Genomic DNA, 12,750 nt, shown 5'->3' on the forward strand with positions numbered 1-12,750 from the left:
GATTCTATGCAAGCCGGCACTGCCTGAGCCTTCCCATCACTTACTTGTGCCCTTAGGGTGCGGGCATGGGTGCTTGATCACACATATCAGGAGCTCAGGTGCAACAGAAAGGGGGTGGGGGGTGCTCTGCAGTGGCCCCTTCCATCAGGCTCAGGCACCACACCAGTCTTCTTCACCCTCTGAAGAGGCACCCAGTAGGAGTAGTTCTGTTCAAGGCCGCAGCACTCCCTCCAGTCCTGGCAAGCCGTCCATTCAGGCCTCAGTAGCAGCAGGCAGGGCCATGACAGGCCTGGTAGACACAGATGTCGGGGAATCTTGGCAGTCCTGCAGCCAGGGGCCTCCGAAGCACCCCCTCCTCGAGCCCATCATTCACCGGGGGCATGCCACTCCATCCACAACTACGGGGTCACCGCCACCATCTTGGGTCTCAACCTGGACACTCAGAGGAAAGAATCAGGCCATGCCAGGCCAGCCACTGCCAGCAACACTAGCAACAGGTACCCCCACAAATGGATGTGGGGAGGACAGCTTCTGGAATCCCGGGGCTGTGTTTGTTGGGGCAGGATGTAACTGGATGGGGATTGGACGTGAAGAGCTCCGATCAAAGCTGCTCACTCCATCGACGCCAGGCCATGCCCCCCTTGTTGTGAAAATTTAGAACAATCAAATCAACCCTCAAGGATTATTTGCTTGAAGTGATTGTTTCTAGGAATTTTTGTTCAGTCATTATTAAGTTTTGGGATTGAGTGAGTTACAGAGCTAGAAAGCACTGAGGTTAGTCTGTTCCAAGGAAGCGACATTAAAGAGCTGCAACTAAGATGAATTAAAAAAAATTAAGAAATAGGAATATAGTTTTAAAGTATACTCTCCCATGAAATGATTCTGGAAGGTCACTTTAGATCCACAGAAGATCAGCACATATTGGCCCTTTGGTTGCCTTGCTTCAAATCTCATCTTTCTTCACAAAAATCGGAAAGGGAAGATTGGATTCAATCCCTTAAGAGTTTTCTGTTGCGGGCAATACCAACTTAAAGCAACTTCAATTAAAAATAAAGCTTTTTGCTCCACCAGTGGCACCTGTACCAGAAATGACACATAATCAGCACCAATCTGAGGCTCACCTTGAACTCAAGTAGGCAAATTCTCTACCACATTTGGCACCCTTAGATTTCACCCTGCTGTATATTTAGCCAATACCTTAAACTCACCCCTAAAGGGAAAAAGAAAAAGGAACTCCAAGAGATCTGGCCAATAGACCAATGCCACAAGAGACATTCACCTTTTTTGAAAGTAGATCATTCCCTTAGGAGGAATTCTACAGAGTTTCCTTTACATTCTAGTGTCCATCCCCATAATGATTAAGCCCTACATGTTTTATGCCCATTGTGGACTCCATTTTAAAATTATTAGAAAAAACGGCACTCAACTCATCATATTTTAGATACAGTGTCTCTATCCTTTTATCACTTACTTGTAAGGGTGAAGGGTTGGTCCAATTAAAAGAACTTTTACATAACTCCTCCACGCCAGCAGCTTTATCACAATCATGTAACATGTTAAATGCTTCAAGGGGTGAAAATCATGGCTGTCCAAGTGGGTGAATCCATAGGGATTAAAGAAGTTAAGGTGGAAAATAAGCAAAAAGAAAATATATATTCCCTCACTAATCTTTTCTTTCAAGATTCCTTTGTTCATACTGACAAAATGCAGTGACTCCTGGTTCCCCGCTAGACGATGTTCAACTGGCCATGTACCCAGTGTTTAGAAAGAAAGTAAAAAAGTTCTGAGTTCAAATTTTACCTCAACCAAGAGTCCTGAAAAAAAATAATAATTCAGACAAATGTCAGTGAAGCAAGGAAAAAACAAGGGAAATTAATAAAAAGGAGTATGATGAAAAAAAGAAAGCACCAAGATTACCAGCAATTGAAGTGGCTACATCAACTCAAGGGAGCAATGAGGATAATTTCACTGATGGCTGTCTGACTCTTGTAGTCCATGGTCAATCTCAGAATATAGCCATGGTAGAATCTATGAGTTTGCTAAAAGCTAATGTATTTTCTACCGCTCCAGACCAATGCTTGAACCCTGTAGTAGTGATTTCTGCATACATAAGGCACAAAATAAAATTGATACTCGTACTAGGCTACGAATAAGAACCCCTGGGGCAATTTAACTCTTACTAAATGGGGATGTACAGTAAGAAAGAATCAGAGCTTTCCTTTCGGTCTACTAATATGATTAAATTCAGCACTATATTCACAGGGAATCTGGTTCTTTAAACAGAGTCAAGATTTTCAACTAACAACATTTATTTTCTCCATTGAAATCCTGATTTTGGCTGAATTTAGAAAGTTGTCTTTATAAGATAAAAATGACTTGCTACTCTCAAGACTCAAGTTTTGGTCAAATTTAGTCCCAGGAATTATCTTGAGAAACGATTTCTTCAGAAAGAATAGATATGCTTTATCACCCAGGGAGGCTTCTTCTGAAGGTACCACACTGAGACATGAGGTATTTTCTCCACTGAGTCCTGAAACCTCTGACCTGGAATCTAATAGCACACTCGAATGACTCATTCAAAATGTGTCAGGCTCATAAATTGTAGAATGAAATCACCATGTAGATCTATCACAACTCGCAATCATATTACAGTTTATCAGCAGTCACATAAGGATTTAGGTCCAAATATAAGAATATTGCTCGCAACGCAACGCAGCAAGACACCTTGCTGCGCTGCTCTGCGTGAAAGGGTAAGGGCAATAATGTGACTTTTCTATAAAGATGTGGTGCATTCCTGCTCTCTGCCTATTCTGGTGCAGAAACTGCTTCCTAGTGCCACCGCAGGCACACTTGAACCATGGTGCAAGGAGTCCTGAAATACAGGCAGGATTTTGTTTGTGCGGGAAGGGACACCTTCCTGCAGAAAAACAATCCCCTCAGGCTTTTTTTGCTCTTTCTATGTTTGCTGTGGAATGCAGCATGCATAGAAAGAGAAAACACAAGGAAAAATAAAGATATTTCCCCTTGTTATGCTTCCCCTGGGAAGGCATATCATTTTGATGCTTTCCCAGGTCTACCAGTATTGGTAAATCTGGGATTGATTCAGAATTCATGGGTTGGTGCATGGAAACACTCATTGCTCCACCCATGGAACACCTCCTTGGGGCAGAGTAATGCAAGATGGTGAATTGAGCTGCCTTGCATTACTCCAGATTTATCAAGCCACTCAGGGCCACGTACGTTGGCTTTCCGTGGCTTGGTAAGTCTCATTTCGGTTTTGCCTCACCCCTGCGTTACCTTGCCTTGCTCAAGGGGGACATAAAATGTTGATAAATAGGACCCTACACAGGGTCTTGGTTATCGGGAGCATTAATTAGAAATAATATCAACATCTGACCTATTCAGCCATGAAATATCTTTCCTTTCTTGGAACTTGCCGGGGCTAAATCAGGAAAAAAGACATTTTTTGAAGTCTCAATAAACTTGATCTGTTGCTGATTTCTAGTAAACTCCTCCTATGTATTTCATAGCCCTGCTTTCTACTCCACACATCACCATGCAAAAGTAGGCACTGCTATCCTACTTTCAACTAACTATGACAGGGAAATCCAGTACTTTTCTCCCAGTTACAATACATTTCAATGCCTACAGATTGATTTTACAACTACTAGTTTGCAATACGTCTGACAAGCTTTTAGAAATAAGGATCTTGTACAGAGCTGGAATACCTGAGTCTAAGTTCCCAAGTACAAGTGAAGAAAATATGTGGGCGGGGACATTGCTGCTCAATGAATTTAATTTCTTAATAGCAATAATAGTCAATGGAAGCAATAACTCCTATATCCCGGCCAAGATGACCAGACAAGGCCCTTATGGTGTCTCAGTTATCAATTATATGAATGTATCATATAGAGTAGTTTAGCTGGTCCAAGAAATGGGTGCCATAAGTACCATAAATAGCGACCAAGCTTATTTTGACTCAGTTTCCGAAATTCTGCTTAAAAGACTGTTGATTGGTTGCTAGTAACTGGTTCTGGTTTTATCAATGTTCAATATAAAAATGCAAGATTACATTGCAATCCTCGCAGTATACATTTGTTTCATAAATTGGTTACGAATGGCTCTGTATGATGTTTCTACTGGCAAAACTGTTAATATCTATAAAATATTAATGAAAGATTTAGTTAAACATATAAAAGGCAAAACTAATTGTAACTTTTACCTCAAGAAGCTAGAAAAGGATTATGAGGAAGTTCAATTATCTGTTGCACTGAATAAGTTATTGGAGAACAGTTTACTTTATTTCCTTCAGTGTAAAATGAATTATTTCATATAGAAAAAAAACTGAAAAATATGTTATGGCTCATTGAAAAAGACAATGTGATTTGAATAGGTACTTCCTCCATCGAGCTGCGCAAACTGAAAATTCAAAGTCTGTTTGGTGGATTATAGCTTTCAAATGAGAATCTAAAGGGAAAATGTCTTTCGATGTGATCTCTGTTCTGATTTGAGTCAACTATATTTACAACCTTCACAAGAAGAATTCTGAGTCTGGGAACCCCATCCTAATAATCAGTTGAATGATATTTGAACTTTGAGGCTACTCTTTGTACACTGTTATGAGTCTAGTGTTATTCCTGAATAATGGAAAGGGGCGTTTTTCAAAGGCTATCTCACCCCTGCTTAAGTGAAATGCAGGAAAAACTGAGCTACTTTGTTTGGTACAAGATCAGATGAGCCATGGCAGTCCTTTTGGATGGAGGGTGCTCCCCCCTCCATTAAACCACACTAGCTCTGTCAAAAATCTTGACATCAAGTTTGATGTTGATCTTTCTTTTCTGTCACAGGTTAATGTAATAGTAGGGACCTGGTTTGGTCTGCTACGGGTGCTCAGAAGATCCTCCAATTTCAGTCTCTCTTTACTAGGAAAGTGGAAGTACAAGCTTGGTTACGGCAATGCACTGTATCTGGGCCTACTTGATTACCTTATCAGTAATTTGTAGGTGGTCCAAAATGCAGCAGCCTGATCGCTTCTTACTTTGACACTGAGAACTCCGGTATCCCCCCAGCTTAGAGAGCTGCATCAGCTTCCTATTAGGAAGAAGATTCTTTTCCAGACCTTACTACGGATCCACAGGGCTCTTCAGCAGTCTGGTGCATGGTACCTTTGTGCAAGAATTCGTTTTTATGCTCCTTCCAGGCGTCTGCGTTCAGCCAATCTCTTTCTGGCCAAAAGGTCCAGGATTAGTCAGTCCAGAATGGGGGCAGGTCCTTTTCATTTTTGGTACCTTCCCTTTGCAATAATATTCCCTTTGGAGTTAAGATGTAGTTCATCTACCCCCTAGATACAGTAGAAATTGAAAACATGGCTCCGGAAGTGCAGAGCGCCAGGACACTCCTCAGAGTAACAGTACGCTTCAGAAATGACTTTCACATTACATTATGCTGCATCACATAAAGTGGAGCTAAAAAATCCCCAGATATTATTGACCAACAGCCCTTATTCATGAAGTTGGAAATATTTTTGGTAGGAACATCTTGGAACATATGGAGTCTTGAGCCTATGACACAAATATACCTGTAACAGTCATCAGGCTTCAGACCAAACCATTCAGTATTGACAATATAAAAGGAATAAAGTACCCCCTGTATACATCATAAGGATATTGCATCATCGCAGAAGAGTTGCACAACCATATAGCGGAACAAGGCCAAAGGCCAAGTTCCTTTATAAGGTTCTGGAACTCTGAGGTGATTTGCAATATTATTATCATGTACGTCACGGGATACTTTATCCCATATACTACATGGTCACACCATCACCTTTCCCTCAAACCACGAAAACCTTGATGCGTAGTTCTTTCAGAAAGAGGGAGTATGTTTGCAAACGTGAAGAATACATATAGAACCTCTAGTGCAAAATTAAAAACATCAAAAACCTGATAGTTATTTGTTGCAAAAAGATATTAGAAACAGTCCAATGCAAGTCAGTTTTTTTAAGCTGCAGCAACTCAGAATGTACAGAAACATGCAGAAAGATTTTGACTTTTCTGTAATTATGTAAGGAATGCAAGAAAAATCATGTTCTTTCTGCTAGTCACTGTAAACTAGAAAAATAGAGCAGAAAGGTAAAACCAGCATTTCATTTTCGTTGCTTTTAAATAGCTGCTTTATGACCTGACCTTCTTTTCACCTTAGCTGCTGGCTCTGGAGGGAGGCATTGCGACTTCAAATTCAACTGCAATAACTTATTGCAATTGAGTTCTGGCATGTTTTCTGCATTTTCGACGGCTGAGTGCATCACTAGGTACTGGTTGTAAAGAAATTAGAGATATGCATTTATACATGGATAGCAGAATCCCATGTATTTTAGCATTAATACGCACTATTTTAGAAAAAATAAATTGTATATATACTGCTTTTATCGATTTTTCAGTAGCGGTTAATTGAGACCACAGGCCTACACTACATCGTACTTTAGAGTCACTTTGTATTCCAATTAATTTATTGTTATTCATTATTCCTCTTCATTCATCAACATAGTGTAAAGTTCTGCTGAGGGTAAAAAAGGTTTTCTCCACGTATTGACATATTAACACTAACAACGGCTTAGGGATATTTATTAGCACCACTTTGGTTTCCCCTCTATATGCCTGGCTTTAAAAAACAATTCTCACATGTAAATAACTTTCCACTAAAATTGTATGCCAACGATGTTGATTTAACTCTTCTAGGTTTACAAAAAAATTGAGGGAATTGAATAATTATGTCCTATGTTGAAAAGCATTTTTAAAGATAAATATCTCAATAACAAAGATTTTACACTTTGGTGGAATGAATTATTAAAGGTACATGGGTCAGGATAAGTAGTGAAAAACTATGTTTCTTTGGGTAGACCTTTATTCCAGTAATTTGGACAATTGGTTGCATTCCTCTAATAGGGCAAAAAGCAGTGGCTTTTGCAGGTGCTCTTAAATCATTTTTTAAATCTATGGGGAGAAGGCACTCGTGGCAAATACTACAAGTTTATGAAATAAAAATGTGACCACTCCAAGTTATGCCCTAGAATATACATCCATTTCCTGTTGGTCTTTCTTAGACATACATGAGAGGAAGCTTTTGTGGAAATGTTGTACTTTGAGCTCGCCCATCCCTGTACAAATTATTATATTAGGAGATTGGGCTCTCTAGGACATATGCCAAAGCTTTGACCAACACAATTAGTTTGAAATAGAAGTTTCTCCTTGCACAAGTGCCATATTTAAGAGCTCTCCTCAGTGATAATGTTGTTAAGGGAACGGTTGATCAAATGACCTTTGTATTTAACTTAAACTTTGCACTCAAAAGTTTTAGTTGTAATATGGAGTTATCCCCCAGATATTTTTGATTATTTTTTAAAACACAAACTCCCAGTGTAAGTTTCTTCTTGGACAGGGAACATTGTATTAATTCAAAAATGTATCAAGGCTCACCCTCTGACATATTGTTTGTTCAGGTTCAACCTTATCTCTCTTTTCAAATTACTCACAGTGTTAAAAACTTGATAATGATCAACTGATTGGGTATTCTACTCTTCAAGGCCTTGTTTGGAAGATGGATTAGTCATCCTGTGGAATCTTTTATCTTTAATCTATGTCAAGCAGATCCTCCAAATATTTTTCACGTGTTCGATCCCTGCCCACTCTTTGGGGACTGCCAAATTTGCTATTTTCATTAATTAAGGTATAATTAAAGCTCATCATGAACGATTTCACCTAATTATGCATCCCCTGAATGAACAGGTTTGTTTGATGGTGTTTAAATTTTTTAGGAGTTTATTTTCCAATAAATTAGATGTTTTCCATTCAATTTTCGCAGCTAATGAAATTAAATGTAAAACAATGTTTAATTGGTTTGTTTGGGTAAAAATATGTATTAATTATTGTAAATAAACTTGAAACTTCATCTTCAAACTTTCAGTATCAGTGTATGTAATCCAAACAAATTTCCTCACCAGATTGGTACACCAAATAAATTGTCTGCAATGTGGTGACGGAGTACAGGAGCTTATAAATAAGCCTTTTTTCTTTTTCTCTCTCTCCATATGTCTCTGCCTCTTTCTCCCCACCCCCACCCCTCTCTCCCTCTTTCTATTTACAGGACTGCTACCATTCCTCAGTGTTCAATCCAAATCATGTGACGCAAAAACTAGAGAATTCACTTGCTTTTGTCGCAACAGTGTATGAAACAAGATGTGTATAATTCTATGATTGGATAGGTCATAGTTCTCAGGCCACCCTGTATGATTGCCTTCCAATACATTTGGCGCTTTTTATTTTGTTACATGTTTGCATCTTCCTCCTTACAACATACAAATAGATTGCACAATGATATAGCCATACATGTTTTTTGGGTAAATTGATTTACTGATTGATTCAATTGCAACTTGACTAAAAGTTGTTAATAAACCTTCTTGGTTTAGACACCATCCTCTCAGTCGTTTTTGTGGAGCCAAATTGGTCTTCCTGCAATCGAAATGTTTTGGTGATACTAGCTCCCTTCATACATGACCAGTCGACAAGCAAAGGTCCATACGTCCAACGGAGGTGCCTGTACAACGATTATACTAAAGAATTTAGGTACAAGGGGATACACCGGATCCCACCTATAATACATTTTGTGTTTGTACCACATCGACTGGCATAAAACAAGATACAGCTATTTATGAATTCTAGGTCTTGCACATATTGCATATTAAGAAGCAAACCATTCTGTGAAGTATTTTCATCCCCCCTTGTTTGATTTGTTGTGCATAGGCATTCCAAAATCTCATTGCTGTGCTTTTTCTCTTTCTACAGGTGAGTGACCCCTTAGGGAGTGAGCTCACTTTGCTAGATATTGACAGTGCTTACAGTCTGTCTGAGATTCTGGACTTCAGACCTGAAGAGGAGATGAACTATGAGAAAGCGGTATGATAATGCTTTACAAGTTTTAATACAACTGTATGTGTATGTATTACAATAGGTTGGAAGGGTGAATTTGTCAATGCACAAAGTAACCTAAATCATGGAAAGAACAATGTGTAAGAACAGTGTGTACATGTATAATGCGGAGAGTCAAGTGGTGATTGGCATCAAGTGATGGTCCCAAGAGAAAAAGTTACTTTCCTTCGGTAACGCTTTTTCTGGTGGATACAATATCTGCCTATGGATTCCTCACCTTGTGAATTACCACGGAAACTTTTCTCCATAGCTCTCCCACATTGACAAGGACATCACAATGGAATCTCACACAACGTCATCAGAGCCATAAGATGACCTCGTCAGCATGCTGACGTCAGTTCCACCCATTGTTTCTGTGCCTTTGAGGCAAACAGGTGAACCGACAACATTTCACAAGTATGCACAGTATACAACATTTCCACTGGGAACATTTTCACAGTGTATGTTTTAAAGAAAGAAACTTGAAATTCTAAAATATAGACATTTCCTAGTGACAAACATCATAATATTTTGATATGACCATAAAGTACATAAATATCATGGCAAATATTTTTTTCGGTATAAACAGGCAGGCAGAGGGGAGGTGGGTGGGTCAGTTAGGAATCCACAGGTAGATAATGCACCTCCAGGAAAAGTGTTACCAAAGGTAAGTAACTTGTTCTTCTGATGGATACATTTGCCTATGGATTTCTCACCTTTTGAAATGAATCCTCAAGCAGTCCCCCTCTTGGAAGATGGTGCCTGCCTACCTATACCAACAAATCATGCAGCACAGAATGTGCAAAGTGGCCGTCCCTCCTCACCTCCAATCTAAGCACTAGTGCTTCTCAAAAGTGTGGAGGGAGGCCCAAGTTGCTGCCTTGCAGGTGTCTACAACAGGAACACCTCTAGCTAGAGTCAAAGAAGAAGACTTAGCTCTGTTACAATAAGCTTGAATACCTTCAAGAGGTTCCTTCTTGGCCAAGGTGTAGTAGGTCTTGATGCAGAGGATGATCCACCTGGACAGTGTTGTCTTGCGACAGCCTTGCCCTTTGACTTGCTAACATATTTAATAAAGAGTTGGTTGTCCAACCCAAAGTTTTTAGTCCTGTCCAGGTTCAAACTGACTGCTGTCTTAGGGTCCATGCGGTGAAGTCTCTCCTCGTTCTTGGATGGGTGAGGGGGAGATAGAAAGTAGGTAAAGTGATAGACTGTCTAGGTGGAAGAGAGTGACCACGTTAGCCAGGAAAGCATCTATGGTCCTAAGAACCATCTTATCTGCATGAATAGAGGTAAAAGGAGGCTTAGTGCTAAAGGCCTGCAGCTCACTAACAGTCCTGGCAGAAGTAATCGCTATCAGAAAAACTGTCTTAAATGCTAGAAATCTAAAGGGACAACTATGCAGTGGTTCAAAGGGGAACCCTATCAAAAAAGTATGGACTAAATTAAAATCCCACTAAGACATAATAAAAGAAGTGGGAGGAAACGTGTTAAGAAGACTCTTAATGAATCTCATGACTATGGGAGACTTAAACGAAGAGGGTTGGTCTGGTAAGCAAAGAAAGGCAGACAAGGCAGACACGTAGACCTTAACAGTAGCCACTACACAACCCTGTTGCCCTAGGGAAAGAGAGAAACTCAGAATATCAGACAAACAGGCCTGCAAAGGATCAATTGATCTCTCTCCACACCATTTAACAAACGTGACCCAACTACCAGAATAGACAGATTTGGTGGAATGTCTCCTGGCTGATAAAATAACATCCACCACATCCGGTGGGCGAGAGAAAGAACTCAGGTTGCCCCGTTCAATCTCCAGGCATAAAGGCTCAGGTTCTGGGGTTGGGATTGTAAAAACTGATCCTGCAACTATGAGAGGAAGTCTGCCCTGAAAGGGAGATGGAGCGGACGGTGCAATGAGAGGTAAAGGAGGTCTGCGTACCACACCCTTCTTGGTGAGTCCAAAGCGATCAATATGACTTGGGCCAGGTCCTGGTGAATCTTCCTCAGAACTCGAGGAATTAAGGGTATGGGATGAAATGTGTAAAGAAGCTGCAAGCCCCAGTTTAGCTGAAACTTGTCCCCCAACGCTGCCTGCATCAGATACTGGAGACTGAAGAATGATGGTCAGTGCGCATTCCCGAGTGGCAAACAAGTCCAGCCTAGGAAACCCCCACATCTTGAAAATTTGGCAGACCACTTCCAGATGGAGACGCCACTCGCTATCAGCGGAGAACGGTCGACCAAGACTGTCTGTATGCACATTCAGCACCCTGGCCAGATGATTTGCAGTCACACACATCTGATGGTCCTGAGCCCAGGATCAGAGTCACAGAGCCAATACGACCCTATTCCTCCCTGTTTGTTTATGTACTACATTGCAGTAGTTTCGTCCATCAGGACCTGAACTGACTGAACCGTGAAGAAATGGAAGAAAGGCCTTGAGAACCAACTGTAAAGTCCGCAAATGTAGAAGAGTGATGTGAAGAAATCTTTCCTCTGGAGACCAAAGGCACTTGATCTCCATATCCCCCAGATGAGCTCCCCATCCCAGAGTGGAGGCATCCATTATCTCTATAGCCACTGGAGAAGGAGGTTGAAACAGCTTCCCTTGAGGCAGGTTGTCTGAAATACTCCATCATAATCGCTCCGCTGCATTGTCTCTGGAGATCTTGACCGCCTCCCTGAGATCTCCATTGTGTTGAAACCACTGCCTGTGGTGGCACCACCCGAGTGCCCTCTTGTGCTAGCGTGCATGGTTGACCAACAGTATGCAGGAAGCAAACAGATCGAGCAGGCATAAGACCTTCAGGACTGGAACAACCGTTCCATCTTGAAAAATTGGAATCATAGCCTGATTGTCTAGAATCTTCTGTGGAGGTGGGAAAGCACGACTCACAGTAGTGTCCATTACTGTCCGTAAAAACAGTTTGCGCTGAGAGAGCACCAGGTGAGATTTGGGTACTTTTATCGAAAAACCCAAGTTGAGCAACACCTGTTTTTACCTGCAGATGATGCAGCACTATCTCTGGAGACCTTGATTTGAGCAGCCAGTCGTCCAGATAGGGGAAAACAGGAATCCTTACCTTCTGAGATGTACCACTACCACCTACATAACCTTTGTGAAGACCTGTGGTGCGGATGTAATACTGAACGGAAGGACCACATTTTGGTAGTGTTAAGACCCCACCATAAAACAGAGATAATTCTGATGCGACTTCAAGATGGGAATGTGAAAATACGTATCCTGTAAATTGACGGACACCATCTAGTTTTCCTTCTGCAGCGCCAGAAGAACCTGAGCTAGGGTCAAAATCTTGAATTTCTCCTGCTTGATATAAAAGTTCAAGATCCTGAGGTCTATGATCGGTCTCAATCGCCTGTCCTTTTTGGGGATTGGGAAATACCGGGAGTAGCATCCCTGACCCCTTTCTTGCTCCAGAACAACCTCTATTACCCCTTTCTATAGCTAAGACAAAACCTCTTGTTACAGCAGCAACAGATGGTCCTGTGAACACCAGCCCTGTGGAGGGGGGAAAGGAGGGGGAAATGCCTGGAAAAGAAGTGCATATCCATTTCCTACAAGATCTAACACCAAGAGATCTGAAGTAACAGATCTCCAATTTCATAGAAAATGGGACACCCAACCTCCCATGGGACCAACATGCTCTAAGATGGGGGATCTAGAGCTGCTTCCCTGCAGTATCAGTTGGGGGAACAAGAGAGGAGGAGACTTGTTGGTGACCTGAGCCTTGCAGGCGACCTCTACCTTTCCCCCTGTATGACCTAT

General features: G+C 41.2%; 1 protein-coding gene across 1 annotated transcript in view; it reads left to right on the plus strand.

Moving 5' to 3' along the window:
• LOC147674007 (uncharacterized) overlaps positions 1-12,750 on the plus strand; it is a 640,165-nt gene that overhangs the window by 227,062 nt on the left and 400,353 nt on the right. The window contains exon 9 of the mRNA XM_086945549.1: positions 8,838-8,948. Within this exon, the coding sequence (XP_086801675.1) occupies positions 8,838-8,948 (111 nt within the window). The remainder of the gene's footprint in view (positions 1-8,837; positions 8,949-12,750) is intronic.

This window comes from Lissotriton vulgaris, chromosome 12 (assembly GCF_964263255.1).
Source record: "Lissotriton vulgaris chromosome 12, aLisVul1.2, whole genome shotgun sequence".
Classification (NCBI taxonomy): domain Eukaryota; kingdom Metazoa; phylum Chordata; class Amphibia; order Caudata; family Salamandridae; genus Lissotriton; species Lissotriton vulgaris.